The 22,869-nt window shown below is 51.5% G+C and overlaps 1 protein-coding gene across 2 annotated transcripts in view; it reads right to left on the bottom strand.

Annotated features, from left to right (window-relative positions):
* Nucleotides 1-22,869, bottom strand: part of ANXA11 (annexin A11) — a 41,797-nt gene that overhangs the window by 15,515 nt on the left and 3,413 nt on the right. Inside the window, exon 2 of one of the 2 annotated variants that reach the window (XM_021700249.1) lies at nt 1,562-1,624. In XM_021700249.1, coding sequence (XP_021555924.1) covers nt 1,562-1,616 — 55 coding nt within the window. In that variant the 5' untranslated portion in view covers nt 1,617-1,624. Of the gene's footprint in view, nt 1-1,561; nt 1,688-22,869 lie in introns of those variants that run through there. The other variant, XM_044916091.1, reaches the window with a different exon arrangement.

Below are 22,869 nucleotides of genomic sequence, written 5' to 3'. Positions count from 1 at the left end.
AGAGAGCACCGAGAACCCACAGTGAGGGGAAAGCATGGCAGGGAAGGGTGGGTGTCCTGCCGACTGGGTTATTTGCAGTGACAAGTCTGTGAAGGGAGGGAGAGCAGGGTGGAAGGAGACAGGGCTGGGTCTTGCAACACAGACACCCATCCCTACAAGGGGGGCAGTTGGGAAGAGCGGTAAAAAGCCCCAGCTCTGAACCCAGAGGGACCAGGTGTGTGCCCTGGGGTGGGGCCCTCAGCCCCTCTAGTTCAACTTCCTCAGCCGACACGTGGGGATGATGATTAGCTTGCCTCAAACTTCCTGGATGAGGATGAAGACCTAAAGCCTGTGCAGGGGCTCCCAGGCCGCGGCCAGCACTGGGACAAGGGGCTCCCAGGCCACAGCCAGCATCGTCGTGTGGGCCGCTGGCCTGTTAGGTGCCTTTCTGACCAGGGCAGTGAGCAGGCCCTGAGGGCCTCGAGTTTAGCTTTTCCAATCCAGGGCTCCGGGCCACTGAGGACGGCGTGCTCAGAGGAGCTCAGAAAGGGTAAGTGACTTGCAGATCAGGAATCCCCAGCCCGCTCCCTCTCTGCTGCTCCGTGTGGTGAAGGCGGTGGTGGTAGGACACAATGGCAGCATCCCTACCGGGCAGAAGACTAACCATGAGGCCGGCACTGGTACACCTGGGCTGGGCCTCGTTCGGTGGGAAACGGCCCCGCTCAACCCGATACGCCACGTGACGGTGGCCGAGCCACCTCCCTGCTCCCAATCTGTTCTCCGCCTGTTGAATGGCAGGGTGGGCACAGATGGCCTGCACGGTCATGGGTGCTCAGACTCAAGGACCTCTGCTCTGGGGAAGTGAACGTGCCTGCTGGCCCTATGGGGCAAGGGGCAGCACGGCTCAGGCAACCTCGGGGTGACCAGCCTGGAATGATCCCCCCGTCTGCTCCCCTACCATGGGGACCCAGTCTCATTTCAGGAACCTGGGAAGGGCCAGGGCCAGTGGAGCTGATGTGTTTGTGAAGGGATGTGGTGTAGGTGGGGCTGGGTTCTGACGGCCTGACCTCGGGTACAGCCCCAGTGCTGTCAGCCCACAGCTTCTGGAGCTGCAGCAGGGACATCTGACCCTTAGCGACTGCCCCCACTTCCTCTCCTGGCAGGGGGCCCTGCTGCTGAACGGGGGGCAATTGTCACCGAACGGTGCTTTGGAGGACATGGAGCCAGGGGCTCTACTGGGCTATCTCACTAGTTTCAGGGACAACCCAGTGAAGGAGAGATACGGGACACCACGTGCAAAGGAGAAAACAGAGTCCCAGAGAAAAGAAGGCATTTGCCTGCTGCTATCAGCTAATAAAGCAAGAAACTGGGTCCTGGCCTCGTCCTGGCTTTCCAGAAGGGCTTCAAATCCAGGCCTTTCTGGGCCCCTGGGTCCAGGGTTTTCTCCAGCCCCTCCCCATCCTGGCTGCGCCCTTGGGGTAGAGAGGAGATGACTGGAAAGCACTGTTACTCTCTCCCTGTCCGCACCTGGACATTGAGCTGAGAGAGCATTCCCTCCCCTGCCCGCCCCAGACATTCTTACCTGGTGCAGCTGGGGGGTAGCCGCCTGCGGGCGGGGGATAACCTGGGTAGCTCATGGTTCAATCTGAAAGGGAAGAGGAAAGCAAGCATCCTCAGGCTCTGCCAGGAGCACCCACCGGCCTTGCTGAGCCCAGCAACTGCCACAGGCCAGGCGCCTGCAGGAGGAAGGCTGCATCAGGCCTGACTTGGGCCAACCCAATTTACCTTCCACCTGCTGGGCCCCCAGCTAGAAAGGGCGACCAGGGGCAAGCCCGCACCTGTGCCCACACACACCACGACAGGGCTCACCACGCGTGAGTGGCTACGTTTCCCCGCAAACCCCTTTCCCCCACGCTTCACTCCCACCTCTACTGACACGGGACGCTGAGCGTGTGGAGCTGTTCTCTAACCTCAGAGGCGAGCCGGCACTGCCTCGTTCTCAGGGCCTTGGGTCTATTTGTCTTTATTTTCCAGTGTCTTCATCACCATCCAGCCAGAGCCCCTGTCCCCTGTGCCCAGCCTACAGACCCCAAGCTATCCACGGTGGCCTCCAACATGGATCTGCCCCAAGCTACATTTTTCATTCTCCAACCTCTGGTTCATCAGGCATGGGAGCACGGCATGAAATCCTCACTGCTAGAGACAAGAGACCTCAGGAGGGCTCATGTGATCCAGGATCTGGAATGAGGGCAAGTGAGGCAGTTGGAGCTCAGAAAGGGTAAGTGACTTGCAGATCAGGAGTAGGGAAGGAGAAAGGCCTGGAACCCAGGGCTCTTGCCTGTTGGCCCTGGGTGGAACAGCTGCTCTCACAAAGTCCCTCTGTATACAGACCCCTTTGCCATGCCCCACCCACTTAAACTGCCCAGGAGGGACCCAGATTTGCTGCGACCCGAGCCACTCAGACTGTCGTGCAACCTACTTCCTCCTGCTCGCCAGTGGCTGCTGCAGTTGCAGAGGTGTCCAGGGACAGGTAAGGGTGTCAGGGGACCTGCAGGCCCCCTCCACCATCACACCTGCTGACCCCAGGTGACCTGCTCCCCCCTGCACATCGGGCCCCAACCTAGTTCTCAAACTGCAATATGTGCATCAGAACCGCCCCAAGGGCTTGTTAAACACATGTAGCTGAGCTCCACCGCAGAACCAGAATCTGCATTTCTAACTAATTCCCAGGTGATGCTGCTGGTGCAGGGATCCCACTTTGAGAACCACTGCTCTAGATGCCATCATTCACCTACAGGATTCTAGGGGCCCTTCAGAGCTACACTGGAGATCTGCGCATGGTGTTTGCAAGGAGGCTGAAGGGCTTCCTTAGGTGCCACCGGTCCCTACGGGGCCCACAGGGATGATGGGCGTGGGGATGTGTTTTGGTCAGTGCGTCCAGAGGTGACTGCAGGCAGAGCTGCGAAAGGCCAGATGGTGGCCTAGTGACCTTGGAGAGAGCTAGGACTGGCCACCTGCGGCGTGGGCCGAAGACCCTTCCCCTTGCGCACCGCGGTGAGGCTGCTAAGGGGCCCCGTGGTGGTGCCCTCGCTCTGACTCCTCTCCCTGTGGCTGGCTGAGCCGTCAGCCCAAAGCCCTCCCGGGTCCTGCCCTCAGCCTGACCCTCCTGCTGGAATCCTCAGACCCTGCTGATGAAGAGAACCTGGAAATCCGAATGATGGATGGGCCAGGAACCTTCTGCTGGAAGAAAGAGGAAGTGCCCTGCACGAGGCCAGCATGAGCGGCGGTCGTGTCCCTGACACCCTTCTCCTCTGGAGATCACCGTTAAGCAGAAGCTTTGGGCACCAAAGACCCCTCGCTACCCTTCACCTCTCCTCCCAGAGGAATGAGGCCAAAAGGCCCCACCCATGGCCAGAGGGGGGGAAGAAACAAGCCAAAAGCTGGGTACTACCCTGTTCCATCATCAAAACTAATCTCAGCCAGACCAGAGATTTAAATATAAGACATAAAATTAAAGTTCTGCACAATAAGAAATAAGGAAAACAACAGAAAGACAAGAGAAATAACAAATTTAAGGAAAATGTTTTGTAATTAAAAAAAAAAAAACAAAAAAAACCAACCCAGTGACCAGTAGAGAAACTCAAATGATATAAACAAGCAGTTATAGAAAAGGAACGGAAGGTTTTACCCACACTAAGATGCTAGAGTCGCCAATTACAAACCCAGAGATGTCAACATGTAAAATGACCCGCTCTGAACCAGAAACTCACCTTCTGGAAATTTATTTCCCGGGCACACTTATGCCTGTGTGAAGGGACAGGGACGTGGATTGTACTGGGGCATTCTGTGATAACAAACCTCTAATTATGCATCCGCAGCAGGCTGGTGAAGTGAATCTGAACAGATCCGTACAATGAGCACTCTGTAGCTATTTTTACAATTAGCCAGTTCTATATATGGGCATATGAAATGATCATCATTCTTGATCAAGGTATAAACTGTGTATTTACTAAGCTAACATTTTTTTAAAAGAAGCTGTAAACAGACGAACTTGGTGGGGTATGGGCGCACACACACACACACACACACACAGACACACACAGACACACACCATCCCTGGAATGATAAACAAGAAACTCAGTGACACTGGTTGTCTTTGGAAGGGAAAACTGGGGATAGACATGAAGCTTACTGTTTATATTTGCATTTTTTGGCCACATGCATGTACTGCCTGTTAAAAAAACAACTTTAAAAAAAGTCCATTCAGGTGGTGATTTCTTGAGCTCACTTGAGGCCAGGGCTGTTCTTCCAAGATTTGAATACCTCACACAGGCTCTATTCAGCTGCAGGCAGCCCGGCCTGGAACCTGGGGTTAGCACTACTGCATTTATTTATGCACCACGGGGCTCAGACCTAGAGGGTCCACTCACGTTTCCCTGCCCGGGGCAGGACCACAGGGAAGCCTCAGGCTGCTCCCAGGGTGATGGCACGCATTCCCAGGAGGGCTTCGCAGACTGCCCAGCAGGAGTCGAAAGCTGTCCCTTGGCAGTGAGCCCCCTGGGTCTTCCCCTCCCCCCAAGAGACCAAATCCCCAGTCTGGCCCTCTCCGGAGAGCAGCCTCATCTCCCTACCACCTCCTCTGTGCAGTACTATTCCCTTTTCTGTCTCGGAGCTCTCTTCAGAACTCAAGGCCTCAGCTGTGGTCCCCTAAGAGCACAGGGCAGGGCCGGACCACCACCTCCCTCCTCCCCGCCTCCCTGGGTTGGGACACGGAGTGTCTTGGACAAGCAGCCCTGGTGCGGATCCTGTCCAACTCCTCCCTCGCATTCTGCCTGCTGCTCAGCCCACTGAGGTGTCCGGACATTCCAACGTCAAACATCTTAGTACCCAGCTTTGTTCGGTAAGCGTTCGGTAAAGACATTTGCTTTCTTCCAAGTAACTGGTAGGAAAAGAGTCAAGGACAACAGTCCTGAACCATCACGGCCAACCACGCCCCAGCCCGACAGCAGCAGGTGCAGCCACGCAGCCGGCACTCGGGCCCCTAACTCTACCCTGACGACGCCACACACGTTTCCCCATCAACTCCACGACGGTGTACAGAGGGCCCGTGTCAGATGAGGATTCGAACACACGGCCCATGCCTAGAGCCCCCCGGTTTACCTGCCTAGTAACGCCCAGGAGGACAGCCATGGCAGCTGGATGACCTGGGGCGCCCTCGGGGTGCACCATTCCCGCCCCCAGTGCCTAACCAACTCAGAGACTGCGGGGATTTGGCTCTCCGACTCACAATGTCTACCTGCTTTCCCCTTTCTCAACATTAAGAAATCTGCTCATCGTCCAGTCTTCGGGTACCTCCAGCCACCAGGAGGGCCTGCTGTACCGGGTGAAGTCGTTCCTGGCACCATCCCCACTCGGAGGTGAGCTCAAGTAGGCTTCTAGGGGCTCCGCACCTTGCTCTCCCCTCCCAGCTGCCTGCCCGGCACTTGCTCTCCACCACGGAGGAGAACACAGTGAGTTACAATCCAGCAGATCTGCTCTCTCTTTGGTGTCCACAGGTATCATGACACCTTCCGCACTGACCAAGGCTCTCCTCCTGTCCGTCAGCAGTTCTGGCAGGCCGGGGTATTTCGCCCATTCTGCGGACACTCTGGTCCGGACACTGACACGGGGACTCACCGGAGAGAGCATATTCCACACGGCAGGCAGCTGGCCTCTTTAGGGATTGTTCCAATTCTTAGAAACCAGCCTCTGGGGCACTTCCAGCTTCCAGTCCTGCCATTCCGGGGACTGTGTGGCACAAACACCACCCTTGCTTCCCCACTAGGGCCAACCCCCTGCCACTAGGCACTCGATTTCATCCAGCTGTGGCCCTCTGGCTTCTCAAACTTCAGTCTGCAAAACAATCACCTATGGGTCTTGTTAAACCTCAGACTGCTGGTTACCTTCCCCCCAGTCTCGGAATCGGTAGGTTTGGGACAGGCCCCCAATCTGCATTTCCCACACACTTCCCAGTGGCACTGATGCTACTTGACTATGGACCACACTTTGGGTGGCACTGCTTCATCACGCGTCAGAATCACCTGGACAGCTTGCTGAAAATGCCTATGCCTTGGCCCCAGTCATTCTGGGCCCTTCAACCTGGGCTGGGCCAAGGACTCTGAAATTTAAACAAGCACCCCTTCCCCACCCCCAGCGATTCTGATGTAACTGATTCTGTGCTCCACACTCCAGGAAACACTCCTTTCTTGTAGGTACTGGGACACTTTCTTGCTTATATTATCCAGCCTTTATTCCCAGTAGTCAGCTCTGAGGACAAGCACCAAGACCTGGGCATCCCGGGATCCCATCAGAACCAAGCCTCAGAGTACCAGGTGAATGTTGAAAGTACATGGCAGCTATACAGGGGACTTCTCAAGGACTGGGAAAAGGGCCTGTTTCTTCAAGCTGTGTATACATCTGCAAGTATAACTGTTAAATTTCAAGGGCTCCACGAGCGGGCAGTAGCCAGAGTCCTCAAACACAGGAATCTAGAAATGCTGTGTTGGCAGAAGAGGCAGAATCATCCAGAACAAGAAGAACCTTACTCCTCCCACTCACTCATCCCCCTGCCGTTTCCCCACCTCAACCAGGGGAGATGGAGACGGGGGCCTCCAGGAAGGCTGGGCTCTGCACACCTCCTGGAGTCCAGCCTGACTTCCAGCACATGAAAGGGAAAGGATGGGTGGGTGGTGGCAGTGCTACGCCTGGCACAAGGATACAGAAGTATCCTCCCCAGAAGGCTGGGGCGGGACCCAGAACGTGCAGCAGGCTGGGCTGAAGCTGAGCGGAGACTGAGGCCTGGAAGCATCACCCCTGAGACCTCCCGCCCCTCCATGCCCAGCAGCAAACCAAGCAGGCCCAGGACTAGAGTGGGGGCTATTGTGGGATGACCCCTCCACTGGCCTTCCCCAGCCTCGGGGCTGTGGAGTATTCATCCTTTAATATTAAGACCTCAATCTGTTTTGATGCAAGAATTTAAATATAGAGTTTAAGTCATGCAGCTCAGATGATTCTCTGGTGATACATTTTAAAAATAAAAAGAAGACAAGCCACCAGCTGGGAGAAAAAGTTTACAAAAGACACATGTGATCAAGAACTGTTACTCAAAATATAGAAAAGAACTCTTAAAAACTCAACAGTAAGAAAAAAATCTGATTTAAAAAATGGGCAAAAGACCTGCACACTTCACTGAAGAAGACACACAGATGGCTTCTGAGCACATGAAAGATGCTCCCCATCAGACATCATTAGGGAGTTGCAAATAAAACAACGAGATACCACGGCACACTTATCAGAATGCCCAAAGTCCCAACCAGTGATAATACCAAATGCTGGTGAGGATGCAGTGCAACCAAAACTCTCAGTCACTGCTGGTGGGAATGCAAAATGGTACAGACCCTCTGGAAGACAGTCTGGCGGTTTCTTACAAAACTAAACACATTCTGGGGCACCTGGGTGGCTCAGTCGTTAAGCGTCTGCCTTCAGCTCAGGTCACGATCTCAGGGTCCTGGGATCGAGCCCCGAGTCAGGCTCCCTGCTCGGCGGGAAGCCTACTTCTCCCTCTCCCACTCCCCCTGCTTGTGTTCCCTCTCTCGCTGTCTCTCTCTCTGTCAAATAAATAAATAAAATCTTTAAAAAAAAAAAAATCTAAATACATTCTTACCATATGATCCAGCAGTCCTTGGTATTAACCCCAGTGAGCTGGAAACTTGTCCACGCAAAAACCTACACACAGATGTTTATAGCACCTTTATTCATAAAGGTCAAAATTTGAAAGCAACCAAGAAGTCCTTAAGTAGGTGAATGGATAAATGCCCAGATGAGGAAATATTATTCAGTGTTAGAAAGAAGTACACTAACAATCCATGAAAAGACATGCAGGGATATGACATGCAAATGAGAAAAGGCTACATACTGCATGATTCCAACTCTCAACAGTCTGGAAAAGGTAAAACTAGTCATTGGTAAAACGATCAGTGGTTTCTAGGAATTACAGAGGAGGGAGGGATGAATAGGCAAAGCACAGAGGATTTTTTTAGGCCAGTGAAACTATTCTGTATGGTATTAAAATGGTGGGTACAGTAGTCAAAACCATGGAACATACAACACCAGAAGTGAACCCTAAGGTCAACTATGAAGTCCGGATGTGTCCCTGTAGATTCTTCAATTGCCACAAATGTACCCCTCTGGTAGGGGTGTTGATGAGGGATATTGATGGTGTTCATAGTAATGTACTTTCCACTCCATTTTGCTGTGACCCTGAAACTGCTCTAAAAAAATAAATTACATTTAAAACTAAAAATTAAAAAAAATAGAATAAAAGAATAAAATAAAAAGATTAGAACACACTGCAGGGAAATTCAAATACAATCAGAAAGGCACAAAGTGAAAACCAAAGGTCTAACCCTCTACCCAAAGGTCGCCATTGAGCAGTTTCTAATGTGTAATTCAAGACCCCCCCCAAACACACACATAAATGCATGTGCATGTGTGTGTATCTATGGTTTATGTTTGTTCACATGTGTATACAACTGTTTTAAAGCAAGAGATTTATTTGCTTATCTGCAAACTCTCTTCACTCCAGTACCAGGCTAGGTTTGGGCAGACTCAGGGGTAATTAATGGTACACATTCCTACCTGGCATTGCTCCTGGCACTGTTCTGGGAGATGAGGAGTTAGCCCGCCCTCAGCCAGTCTGAGCAGCTCCTGGCCTCCATATACCGCCCTGGGAGTGGTGGGCATTCCTCCCTGGGTCACTGGGCTGGATAAAAGGAGGCAATGACCCAGACAGGTTGCAAATGAGGCCCAAAGCAAGACAGAAACGTCTACTTAAAGTAATCCACTTCCTTGGGGCACCTGGATGGCTGAGTTGGTTAAACCTCCAACTCTTGATTTCAACTCAGGTCATGATCTCAGGGTCATGAGATGGAGCCCTACGTGTGGCTCCACACTGGGCACGGAGCCTGCTTAAGATTCTCTCTCCATCTGCCCCTCTCTCTCTCGGAAAAAAAAGGTAATCCACTTCTAAGAATCTCCTATAGAAAAGGATCCCAACCAATGACCTGGAGCCGGGTCCCTATCTCCCCAGACCTTGCTATCCTATGGGTGTGAAGGGGGGGCGGGAGGGGGCTTTCCCCATGTCCTTCCTTTTGTATTTTAGGACTCCTAAAGGGGATACCTCTTTAGGTTTTTACCCCAATCCCAGGTTTACAGACTCCCAAAATGTTCCCATTGGAAAGGACCTTGAAGGTTGTCTAATTTTCAACCCCCTTAGTTTTGCAGCTAAAATACACCAGGGACACTGTTTACTCAAGCCCCACACACACTAGGGAGAACGTCATGGTAGAACTCTGCTTGCCACCTGCTTTCTCCTAACAGAGCCACGCTGCAAAACCACCTGAGCTAGGCCGCTTGTCTGGTGGTCCCAGCCGGTCCCACCACAGGTGACCTACCGTAAGACCCCTCCTCCCAGGGCAGAAGGAAGTGCAGTAAATACGCTTCGAACCAGGGTTTGCCAAGGCCATTCCTCATGGCCAGGAGGTTCCAGAGATCCTCAGGTGCCTAGGCTCACACCTCTTCCCTGTCCCCACACCTACAGGGTAGGAGGGAAGCCAGGCATAGCCAGAGTTCTGTCACATACAGTCACTCGGAGCTGGCTCAGCAATAACCTGGACCCCCATCCCCACCTCAACCTTGGCAAGCAGAAACAAGCAGCTTGATGTACAGCTCAGTGCTTCCTGAACTGTGTTCTCGGACATCAGCTTAACATCTTGCAAGTTGAGAATTCAGAGGGATGCAATTTAAAAGGATAGAGAGATTAGTTGTCCAAAAACTTTGGAAAATGCTGCCTACTACATCCCCTCCCCAAAGTGCCAATTCGTAATAGCATGGTAAAGGCTCTGAGAAGTCCTGTAACAAAGGAGCCTGCTTAACTTTATCCCCAAATTTCTCCAGCTTATTAGGCAATCATAACAATAGTTAACATTTATTGAATATGAAAACTTTACTAGGTGCTAGGCACTTTGTTAAGTGCTTTACATGGAATTCAACCTTACAACAACTCTATAAAACAAACACTAAGATTATGATCCCCTATTAGAGATAGGGAAACTGAGGCATGGAGAGATTATGGAACTCACCCAAGGTTACAGGTAGTAAATGAGCCAAGATTCACACCCAGGCAGCCAGGCTCCAAAGCCCAGGACTTTCACCCCCATGCTATACTCTACTTCCTCATGGAGCTCACTGGCCCCAGAAACTAGTATCTCAGAAACTGAAAAAACACCGGTGATGGAATAGCCTGGGATTAGGAATCAGGACATCAGGCCTCACTGTGACCCCAGGTACTTCATCAAAGGCAGGATAGGGTGGTGGGAAGAACATGAACTCTGAAGCCAGACCGCACAGGTTCAAATCCCAGTCCTGCTCTCTACTAGGTGTGTGACCTAACCTTTCTGGGCCTCAGTTTTCCACATGTGTAAAATGCGGATAGTAATAGTTAAATATCAAATATGTTCTCCTGGTATCACTTAACCTTTCATGATATCCGTTTCTCCAGTATAGAATAGCAAACAGGACTAGAGGGCCATTTGCTAATAGTCGGGATGAGAAACATGGGGGCAGTGCAGGGAGAGGATGTGGAGTCGGGGAGTAACACCAGAGGTGGGGGCAGAGGGTGTGACGAGGGGAACCCAACCCCCCACCAGCTCGTTCTCCCACACCACACCCAGCCCTGGAGCAGTAGGTCTTGGGAGCAGCTGTGGTGGATGCTCCCATCTCCCCAAGAGGGAGTCCAAGGGGGAGTCCACCTACAGGGAACTGGCAAAGTTTTCTTTCTTTCCCTTCTGCATGCCTGGGTGCCCGGGGGCCCGGTCCAAGCCCCAGGAATGGTAGGGGCCAGGGAAGCCGAGACAAGAAGCGGATGGGGCAGCAGGAGGCCAGGTGCATGGAGAGAAGCACCTCTGAAAAGGCCTCTTGGAGAAGAAACTGCCCGCGAGGAGGGATCCGGAGAAGCAGCCCCCTCGTCCCTGCACAAAGCTCCAGCCTGCAGGAACCCAGGCACCTGCTGTCCGCACTTCTATGGGGAGGAGCGAGGCAGGAGTGACCACTTTCACACACCAGTCTGTGCTCGTGGGTCTCCCTCCCACCCCTCCACAGCACAGCTCTCCCACAAACCTGGCTCCTTCCTGTTCACAGGAGGGTTCCCCCGACACCACACCAAACCGGCTTCCGGAAGGGCCGGAACTTAGTCAAAGGCCAATCCCAATTTGGGATTTCTGAGCAATGGAAAATGAAGGTGAACCCATACATGGTGTCAACATCGGCTCACACCCAAGCCCAAAACGTGACAAGGCCTCAGGCCTCGGTCCTTGCAGATGCCAAGGTTCTTGTGACAGACACAGTGGCAGTGACAAGTCCAAGTTGTGGTCAGGCCCTAAGGAACACCCCCCACCCCAAAAAGGGAAATTGTGGGTTGTGTTTCCAAGTGCAGTGCAGGCCGAAGAGAGAGGTCTGTGTCTGTGTTTCACCACTTCCGCCTGGGGGAGACTGCTCCCAGTGACACCTTGGCAGAAGGGGCTTCTCCCAGAACCACCTGAGAAGCGAAGCAGGAGGGGCCGGCAGATGTTAACCAGTGCCGGGGGTGCCTGAGCCCTGTTGGCCGCCCCCTTAGCTCTCAAGTCCCTCCCTTTCCCACCAAGTCCAGCCCAAGCGCCCTTTCTCCAGGATCACCTGGGCCCCCGGGGGTGCAGCACCTCCATGCCCTGCAGCGGTCACTGTCTGTACAACACAACTTTCAGTGGCTTGGCCCGGAGGGAACTGGGGGAGCTCCTTCCCTGGACCCCTCCCTCCTCTGGGTGGGGAAAGGGGCAGCCAAGTGGCTCATCTCCGGTCATGCAGTCTAAGCAACACCAACGTCCAACCCCAGATACTCTGTGGGGCCTTCTACCGTCAATGACTCTCCCACACTCTAAACCTGTTCCCCATCATCACAACAACCCACGCTCCCCCATCAAGAGCCACAAATATCACAGGGCAGTCACAGGAAACTTCTCAGCTCTGCTGTATGCATTTTACCCACAGCCCACACAGCTCTGATAGCATCTTCTAACACTGCTGCGGAGGAACTAGGGTGACACACAGGGTTTCAAGTCCAAGGACGATGATTCCAAGTCCAGCTCTACCACTTGCTGGCTCTGTGGTCTTGGACATGTTGCCTGACCTCTTTGAGCCTTCTTTGCTACCTGTAAAATTGGGGAAGACACATCTATCTATCTTACTAAGTGGCTATAGGATTGGATACACTGATACACACGTATAAAGCTACCCACCATGGAGTGTATCAGCATACAGTAGTAGGTGCTCTGTTAGTTTTAACTTGTTCCCTCAGAAGCATTAGCTTGGAACCTATGGTCTGGGTCCTGGCTCTACCACTTGCTGTGTGACCTTCCCGGGGTAACTTTACCTCTCTGAACTTCCATGCTGTCTGCAAAGATATGACCAGCCCACCTCCCTTGGAGTTATATGAGGACTGAATGAAGTAAAAAAAGAAAAGATCTTTGTAAAGTATGGGACAGCTCTCTTAACTCTGTGACCAACTCACACAGCGCTGGTGTCTCCCAAGTGGCCAAAGAGGACAGGCTCTGATGTTTGGAAAGGGTCATTAAAGATCCTGGACATACACCCAAATCGTTCAGTGTCTGGTATCAGGTGTCCAGCCCACATAGTAGGAGTATGCCTCACCAACTGTACGATTATGGGGTGTCTCAGGACAATGCTGAGGAGAAGGGGTGCAGCGGAGGGCTTTTCAAGGCCCAAGATCAGGGCACCATCAGGTTCCTTGATGAGGTCCTTCAAAAATATCCCAGGTGCGCCTAGGGGGCGGAGTCAGTTGAGCATCTGACTCTTAGTTTTGGCTCAGGTTGTGATCTCGGGATCATGGGGTCAAGCCTAGTGTTGGTCTCCATGCTCAGCATGGAGCCTCCCTGGGGTTCTCTCTCCCTCTCCCTCTCAAATAAATTTAAAAAAACTTAAAAAAAAAAATATCCCAGACAGTCTACACCCTGATCCCCCAGAGTCTATGAACATGTGACTGACATGCCAAAGGGACTTCACAGGTGTGGTGAAGATTGCCAATCTTGAGATGGGGAGGGTCTCCTAGACCATCCAGGTGGGCCCAACCTAATTACATGAGTCCTTTCCCGAGCAGAGACCCCTTCCCGGTTGATTAAGGATGAAAAGAAAAAATGAGGAGGAGAGATCCGAAACATGAGAGGGATTCCAACCATGGAGGAAGCGGCCACGAGCCGAGGAATGCAGATGGCCTCTAGAAGCTGCAAAAGACGAGGGTGCATTCTCCTCCAGAGCCTCCAGAAAAGATACCACCCCACCCACAAACACCAGGAGATGCGTGAGACAAGAGTGTCAGACAGAAATGTGGTGTGGTAAACAGCTCAACCGCTGTGGCAAAGAGTACGGCGGGTGCACTTACCCGAAAGCAGGGCCCCGAACCTATGGAGACCACAGCTTGCAGCAGCAGTATTTATAAGTGCCCAAAGGTGGAAAGCACCCAAATGTCCATCCAAAGGGATGGATAAACAAAACGCAGTGGAGAACACAGAAGAGAATACTATTCGGCCTTAAAAAGGAAGGAGATTGAAACAGGTGCTATGACAGGACATTGCGCAGAGAAATCAGCCCATCACGGACAGACAAACACTGTGTGATTCCACTCCTGAGAGGTGCTTGGAGCAGCCCAATGCAGATGGAGAGGACTGTGGTGGCGGGGGGTGGAGAGGAGGGGGGTCTGGGGAGCTTCTGTTTCATGGACAGAGCTTGAGTTGGGGAAGATGGAAAAGTTCTACAGATGGGTGCTGCTGATGGCTGCACAACAGTGTGAATGTCCTTGGTGCCTTGGAACTACACGCTTTTTAAAAAAATGCTGAAAATGGTAGGTTTTATGTTATGTATATTTTACCACCAAAATAAGTTGTGTGATTCTAAGCCACTAAGTCTGTGGTAATTTGTTATGGCAACAACAGAAAACTAACATGGACAGTGATCTCCTTCCTTCCAGATCCTTCTACGGTGTTCTCTCTGAAAAGGCCTCTGCTCTCCTTGTATAAAAGATCCGTGTGCAAGTCTACGTAACCCAGGAGGCTTCCTTTGACAAGGGAAGCAATAAACCACCAAGACCACAAAATCAACTATTCCAACTGAGAAAGGAAGGACCAGCTGCTTGCCTCTCCTGCAGGTCTGGGAATAAAAGCTCAATAAAGCTTTGCTCCCTTGTATTATCCGTCAACACGAATCACCATGGTGAAGCTCGGGGCTGTGAGAGGTTGTGTGTGGCCAGGCCAGACACACCCAGCCAGCAATGCAAATGCTCTGGGGAGGGCAAAGGTTGGCAGTGTAGTCTACATGGGTGGGGCAATCACACCCCAACCCGCCAGGACCACGCAGCTGGAGCTGGAGCACGGGAGCTCACTCAGCCCTAGCAATGACTCAGTTCATTCCTACCCATGCCACCTTGGCTCTCATTTCACAAAGGGGGAAACTGACAACCAGAGAGGAGGAAGTGACATGCCCAGGTGACACAGCAAGATCCTAAGAGGGCTGGCCAAGGACCCCCCACTTCCTGTGCCCAAAATAAGAGCTCACTGTCCAAAAGACAGGATGCCAACCAGTCACCGCATCTACAGGGGTCGGTCCCGGTTTTGCGGAGCCTGGAGCTCATACGATTTTTGGGGGTCTTCTTTAAGAAAATGAATACACAACATTGCTAGGACTCTGCGAATTCACTGCTAGGACCCCTCCCTGACAAGTGAGGTGGGGGGGGAGGGGGCCTCCTGAAGCTGAAGCTTACATTCCATTATCTTCACAGTAATTCCACTTCAGCGCTCAGACAGGCACCCAGGGCTGGGCTAGGCTACCTGGGGAAAGAGGAGGATAGGATAAAACAAAAGTCCTGGCCTGCAGCAGGCTTTCCCTCTGCCTGGGGACATAAATACAATAGAGCAGTTGCAGGAAGTTACCCACAAGGGGTTTAAGAGCCATTCCTAGGAAGAATGGAGATTATGGCAGAGATCAGGAAATGCATTCTTTGGGAGAGTAAGGTGGGAGAAGAGTCTAGAGAACTGGCTTCTCTCTGATGGGTTTTGACCAACCTAAGGCTCTTCTGGGCATCTTTCTCCCTCACTTATTAAATGGGTGAGCCTACAAGGGGTCCATGGTTGTGGACTTGTGCTGCCCAAAACCTGGGGCTCCATGAGGGTTTTGAAGTTCATATTTATTTCCTGGGGGGGAGGGGAGGGGGCTATAAAAGAGCTGGGCCTGACTTAAATTTTCTTTTTAATGGAAAATAGGAGATCTGGCAACACAGGTCCTACATATCCTTGTGGCAGCACACAGCTAGGGAGGCAGCGACCACCCCTTCAGCTAGGTGTGCCTACTTCAGCTGCCCACCGTCCCAAGCTGGGCTCTCCCTGCAGGCACCTGCACGTGTAGTCAAAGGGACAGATGCCATCACCCAGGGCCCTGCCGGTTAAGAGGCAACGAGCCATCCGAAAGCCCACAGCCTGTCACAGATCCTCGCTCACAGTGAATTGGGGCAAGAGGGGTGATGGGGAGGACTAGGATGCAAGGCAGCAGGGAGTGCCTGTTCAAATGGCTTGGGAGAAGCTCAGTCCCTTCGAACCTAGAAGACACGAGAGAGTATCTATTCCAGTACCAACTGGTTGAGGCCCCCCAGCCTCACCTAGAATCCCCAGGAAACCTTTCCTTCAAATAACACTTACCAGCAGCTTCTCTTCTAAGGGTGACAAAGTCTCCGGCCAACCTTTTGCTGCTGGAAGTGGAAAGAGATCCCGAGCCTACAGATCACAGTAGAGAAGATTCTCTTTCAGATCTCAGGCATGGGCTTACCCCTGTGCAGGGGGGATCCTAAGCTCTGCCAAAGGGCCCTGGGCCAAGAGTTACACTGTGCCATGGCAAGAAAATGGCAGGTTCCTGGAGGTGTATGTGTGATGGAAAGAGTCACAGGAACTACATGCTTGTGGCTAAGTCAGCGTGTTATCCTGGCACTTTCTATCTTCAGGACTTCTGCTCAGTCAGTTCCCTCTACCTGGTCTGTCTTCCTTGGCTCCTTTATGCCTTCCTTAAGCCTGTGTCAATTTTGGCCTTCCTTTAGCCAAGATAGAGCCCCACCCCCTCCAGGAAGCCCACCGTGATCTCTCCACCCCTAATGATTGCTCTTCCTGGAACTTATCAGCACTTGGCCTAAAATGTTTTCTATATCCTCTAGTATACGAACAATACTCCCCTTTTCCCAATACCTATGATCGAGACATGTATTACCTCATTATATATCACCTCATTCATCTTCACAATGTTCCTACAAGATAGATATGACCACCTCAAGGGAACCAGGGCTCAGAGATGATACTGACAAGCCAGGGTCACACACCCAACTGGTGTCAGAGCCAGAATTACGATTTCTTAGGCCTCTCAGTGCAAGAGGCAGAGCCCAGGCGGTAGGACAGGCCTCTCCCCTTCCTGCCACTGGCTCGCACAGGGCTGGCCACGGCGACAGGACACCAGTGGACCTTGATTCATCTCTTCCACATCCTGGGTGGCACCTGTTCTGATGGCCTCTTTGGTCAGAGCTTCTGGGGCAGAGGCTCCAGGAATTCCGGGGGCAGAGAGGACGACACAGCAAGGACAGTCTCTTCTCTCCCTCCCACACCAAGCAAGGCAGGACCGCAAGTGTTTTGAGGGTGTATGAACATCCCTAACTCTGCTAGGAAGGGCGTAAGTGGCCTCATCCGCTGGAGGGACGGCAGAGCCCCAGGGCCCTGCCCTCATGGGGATCTGCCTCACCTCTCGGGTGCGGGCACAGTGCCATGAAGCCACAGAAACAAGCCAGAGAGCCCCAGGCAGCACTCCACAATCCTGACCATACTTTCCCAGGCACTGAACAAAAAGCCTGCACAAGGTGCTGTTAATCATTGAACTCCCCACCCATAGGCCATGAAGTAAGACTCGCCGGAGCCTACGTCAATCATTAGCCAGGCCGTGCCTCAGACTGCCCTCGGAGGGCTGGCACCTGGGGCTGAGCAGCCTGGAGATGCTCCGGACAAGGGAGGCTGGGCGAGGAGCAATGGGGTAGTGTTGAAGCCTTACCACAGGGCTGAACTTGAGCGAGCGAGTTCTGAAACACATCCTAGAAATAAAAGTCAGTTCCCGGTGCCCCCGCATTGGCTTACACAGGAATCCTACAATACTGGACCTGGAAGTGGCCTTCATGAAATCATTTGCTTCAACCGGCCTGTTCCACTACGGTGGGGAGCCGACGCCCCGACGGCAGAGGTGACCTGCCTGCCGTCTCAGGATTGGCTGGAGGCAGGACACAGACCGGAAGCATGTCTCCGGACTTCCGGTCGGACGCAGGCACGGCCCACCCCGGCTCCCTCCACTCAGCTCCCTTCTGGGTGCCCTCCCCCCCACCCGGCTGGGGAAATGTAAAGGCTACCCTGGGAAAGACAAAATGAAGAAGTGACCAGACTCTGGGGCGGGGTGGTGAGGGGGGGGCAGCCTAGAAGGAGCGAGGGTCCTCAGAGCCTCAGCAAAGCGGTGGCAGCAGCTACTGGTTGTTCGTGCGCCAGCCTACGGGGTTGGCGGCGGCCGTGCCCCGCACTGCCTGCTGGCTTTGACACCGTCGCGACAGGCCATTCCCGCTTCCTGACCTAAGGAATAGCGGCTTGGCCGATGGCAAGGCTGAAGTTTCAAATTAAGCGCAGCAGGAGTTTCAAATTAAGGACAGCAGTGGGTGCTGTCCCAGGAACTTCTGGTTGTCCCCTGCAACCATCTGCCCTCTCTTACTTCCGGCACAGAACACAAACCGTTGCCTGGCACACGGTAGCCTCAAATAAGGACTAGTTTCCAAGCCTCCCTGGTAACCAGGCAGGGCCCGGCCCTGCAAATCAGCTGCCCCGGGTCACATGGGTGAAGGGAAGCCCCTGGAGCAGTGCTATCCGGGATGGTCCCCACATGGATGCAACAGCCGGGGTGGCTGTCAAAAATGAAGATTCCCAGGCCTCACCCCAGACTTCCTAAATCAGAGCCGTTAAGGGTGAGCCCCAGAAATCTGTGTTTTAACAAACCTTGCCGATTATTCTTACATATGCTCACATTTGAAAACCTCAGCCCTAGAGAATGCTGGGGGCAATTTTACACAAGGAGCCTGGTGCCAGGACGACCTCATGGAGCAGACATTGACCCTGGCCTCCAATTTCTGAAGAGAGAGGGGAGCTCCTCTCTTAATCCACGACCAAACCTGAATTGTAATGTAGGAGAGGTAGGGAAGAGCGATGATGAGAAACCTACCCAAGTCAGCAGAAATCAGGACAGAAATAACACCTAAGTATAATAAATAATAAACAGAAAACAAGATGCAAGGAATAAAATCAAGAATATCTGGTATGTGAACAGTCTGAATTCTCTATCAAAGACAGAAACCACCAAATTTGGTTTGGTGCCTTTTGCCATCCTCCAACCCCAGTCATGTGCTGAGCACAAAAGAAACATTTTGTCTTTTTTTTTTTTTTTAAGATTTATTTATTTGAGAGAAAGAACGCACAAGCAAGGGAAGGGGAAGGGAAGAGAGAGAATCTCAAGCAAGCTCCATGCTCACACTCAGTATGGAGCCCGACATGGAGCTCGATCCCACAACCCTGAGATCATGAACTGAGCTGAAACCAAGAGTTGGACGCTCAACAGACTGCCACCCAGGTGCCCCAACACTGAAAAAGAAAGATTAAAAATTAAGGGCTGGCAAAGACATATTAAGTAAACACAAAGGAAAATGAGAAGTGGAAATATTTATATTAAAAATATGTTGGGGACTTTTCAACAATCCTGCCTCAGCAGGCTGAGGTTTTTTTCTAGTCCATTTTCAGCCACTTGCCCTTACCTGAAAACACAGTACTTTGACACTACTCACTAGGATTTTCCCTCAAACCCATTGATGTGACTTAAAACACAAGCACAGAAAAGAGCCTAAGACTTGGGAGCCCAAGTCTTTATTTTTTATTTTTTTTAGAGGGGGTAGGCAGAGGGAGAGAAGCTCCAGTAGACTCCCCGCTGACCCTGGAGCCCAACACGGGGCTCGATCCCATGACCCTGAGATCATCACCCGAGCCGAAACCAAGAGTCGGATGTTCAACTGACTGAGCCACCCAGGCCAGGGCCCAAGTCTTCATAGCTCACATTTGGCCTTGGGACATTTTTGTGTACTGACTATTTTGTCACATCCCTTGCAGAATGGAGAAAGGCCCTGTGCTGTCGCAAACGAGGAAGGAACAGTGTAATTGCCAGTCAGAGCTGTCCCTGTCTGTAGATGCAAAGGAAGGAGCAAGAACCACAAAGGGAGAGAAGTAGTACCTGGGCCTGTCCCCGGAGCTTGCAGGCAATTATTATTATACCCATCCCTCCTAAGAAGTTGACTATCATGGGGACCATTGGGACCGGATTATTTCATGACAATCGGGGAGCTGAGAAGCAGGTGGGGGAGACCCGAGCACCACTTGCTCTCCATAAGCCTGAACTGAAACAGGCCCTGGTGTAAACCCTCTGGCTGATGCCTGCCTCTATGTTTCTGAGCCTTTCACTTACTGTCTTACAAAATACACTTATTTGTTCATTTTAGGTCTGTAAAGAAGAAAGGATTTTCCCAGACCCTTGGCAATATAGTCTCCTAAAACACAGATAACGTGGCACATAGCCACCCCCGCTGTTGCATCCAAGCAAAGATAAGCTTGATAAACCTGCATACACCAAACATGGATGTCAGATTACTACATCTAGAACAAATATAAGTACAGCCTGACTTAAATAGAGATTATAGTGAGAATTTTTGGAACATCTCTCAGAATTTGACAGACCAATAACGCAAGGAAAGGCAGGCAAGCTCAAGTTAACAGATATATCTACAGTCTGTGCCCCAAAGAGAATACATAGCCTTTCTTGTCCGTGAAACCTTCTGGTATGGATCATATAGTTGCCACAAAGAAAATCTTAATACAGCCCAGCGAGAAGAAATTTTGCTGATCACATTCACTAATCATAACCCAATAAAACCAGCAGTCCACATTAAAATGTGATCATACTCCCCACAAAACCACTTAGAAATTCAGGATGCTGTCTTCTAAAACATCCTTGGATCAAGACCGATCTACATGGCAGGGCAGCTGGCTGGCTCAGCTGGAAGAATGTGTGACTCTTGATCTCAGGGTCATGAGTTTGAGGCCTGTGTTGGGTGTGGAGACCACTTAAATAAACAAACAAACTTAAAAAAAAAAAAAAAAATCCCTGATCTACATGGTGACCATAAAGGAACAGAATGGTGAGCCTTTCAAAGGCCCACCAGCTGGAGCTGTCTACACATGAAAAATGTTGAGCTTTACATGCTTTTTATTTTTTTTTTTAAGATTTTATTTATTTATTTGACAGAGAGCTACACGGCGAGAGAGGGAACATAAGCAGGGGGAGTGGGAGAGGGAGAAGCAGGCTTCCCGCTGAGCAGGGAACCCAATGCGGGGCTCGATCCCAGGACCCTGGGATCATGACCTGAGCAGAAGGCAGATGCTTAACGACTGAGCCACCCAGGTGCCCCGCTTTACATGCTTTTTAAATCAAAGTAAAAGACTAAAAATATAAACGAACCAATTTAGATATTAAAAGTGGAGCAACAAAATAAGCCAAAAGTAAGAAGGAATAAATAATGATAAAGGTTGAAATTAATGACCAAGAAACAGGAAAAAAGTGGAAAGGATACAAAAAAATTATCTGATTAGCAAATCCAGTTGGAATACCATTCATAATATCTATTAAAGATGTATTACAAGGCCTGTGATCTGTCCCTGATTTGGAAAAGTTAATATAAAAATGTCAACTCTTCCTTATAAATACATTCAATGACATCCCAATCAGGGTCCTATAGGTTGTTTATTCCAATACTATTTCAAATTATAAAAACAGTCAGTGGTCTCAACACCCATCAATAAGGGAAAGGTTGTATAAACTGTGGTCCCTCTGCACTATAGAACATTCTACAGTGGCTACTGACCCTGAGCACCGCTCACCCAGAGTTACTGCCCGTGATAAACTAATCAAAACCACAGGCTGCGGAGTAAGGTGTGCAGCATGAATCCATTCTGTGAAAGAAGCAAACCTTTACAAGGACCCCTGGGTGACTCAGTCTGCCTTCGGCTCAGGTCATGATCCCAGGGTCCTGGGATCAAGCCCTGCATCGGAGGTCCCCACTCAGTGGGGAGTCTGCTTCTCCCTCTCCTGTTCCTCCTCCCCCTGCTTGTGCTTTCTCTCTCGCTCTCTCAAATAAATAAAATCTTTAAAAAAAGGAAGAAGTAGCAAACCTTTACAGGTGCCTGTGTCCGTACGACACAGAGGGATGGAGGGGGGACCCCTGGGCTGCAGGCCACCCACACTGCTAACTCCTCCGGGTGGAATGGGAAAAGGATGAGCTGAGAAACAGAAACAAACACCCCCTCAGTGCGGGCCTCCCCCAGCACCACCCAGTCCCTCTCCTTCAAAGCTTGTCTACACTCAGCATGGCCAGATCTGCACTCCTGCAACTCCTCCGCCCATTCACTCCGATCTGGCTTCTACACCAACACCCCAGCAGAACAGCCATAGCTAACGTGCTGAGTGTCCCCCTTGTCACTTCCCACAGCAACAACAGCCACCGCCGGCCACTCCCTCCTACTGAAGTGGACTCGCCCTGGCTCCTGTGACCTCACACTGTCCGGTTCTTCCTTCCCCCTCATGGACTGCTCTTTTTCTAGCTCCTTCCTGGGCTCACAGTTCCTTTACTCAGCTGTTCAAGGTGAGTTCTTCAATCTCATCATGTCCTTTATAGCAGATACAATGTCTTTATAGCAGATAAAAATGTCTCTCTAGCCCAGACACAGCTGCCTACTCAGTTCCCCAGTGGCACCTCAAATGCTCCATGTCCAAAACTGAATTCACGATCATGATCTTGCCCACCCTCCAGACCTGGTTCTCATCCAGTATCCCATGTCTCTGGGGAATCCAGGCAGACAACCTAGGGTGGGTGGGGTGGACTGGTGCTTTTGTGCACGTAGCATAGGGCCTGGCAAACAGTGGGTACTCATTAATGTTGGTTCAACAGAAACATGCCTTGTCACCCACTTCCTAAAAATAGCCGTGACCTTTTAGGTGAACATGGCAAACTCACATCTGCTATCACCAGCACCCCCCCCCCACATTAACACCCTTCCCCCTCCAGAGATGCCACTCCCAGGCTTAATCTGCTACATGCTCCCCCTGCCCAGCTAAGCCCCTCTGGGTTTCTTCCTCTCCACCTTCATTCCGATTCATCTCAGCTCATGATCCTCCCAGCCAGCCTCCCCGCAAGCTCCAGGTGACAAAGGCTGGGGACACCAGACTTCCCTTGCAATTTCAGGAGCAATTCTTCCCTTCTTTTCTGCTGAGGCAGTGGGACTTTCAGGAGCACAAGCCCCTGGAAGATCAGACACTAAGGGATCACAGAGCCAGGCGTCAGCCATCTGCACACTCCAGCCCATCTCAAGGGTTCTTGCAGTAATGCACCCAAGAGATTAACATTGTCATGATCACACCCTGACTGATCTTAAACCCCCTCTGCAGACATCTCACCAGATTCTGCAAACAACCATATGAGGTAGGCATTTTACCATCCAGAACACTAGGACCCTGTGTGGCTCCACAACTTGTCCCAGTGACCCAAAACGGATGAGAACTCTTTTTTTTTTTTTTTTTTTTTTTTTTTTTTTTTTT

This window comes from Neomonachus schauinslandi, chromosome 6 (genome assembly GCF_002201575.2).
Source record: "Neomonachus schauinslandi chromosome 6, ASM220157v2, whole genome shotgun sequence".
Taxonomy (NCBI): Eukaryota; Metazoa; Chordata; class Mammalia; order Carnivora; family Phocidae; genus Neomonachus; species Neomonachus schauinslandi.
This window is presented reverse-complemented; position numbering and strand designations above follow the sequence as displayed.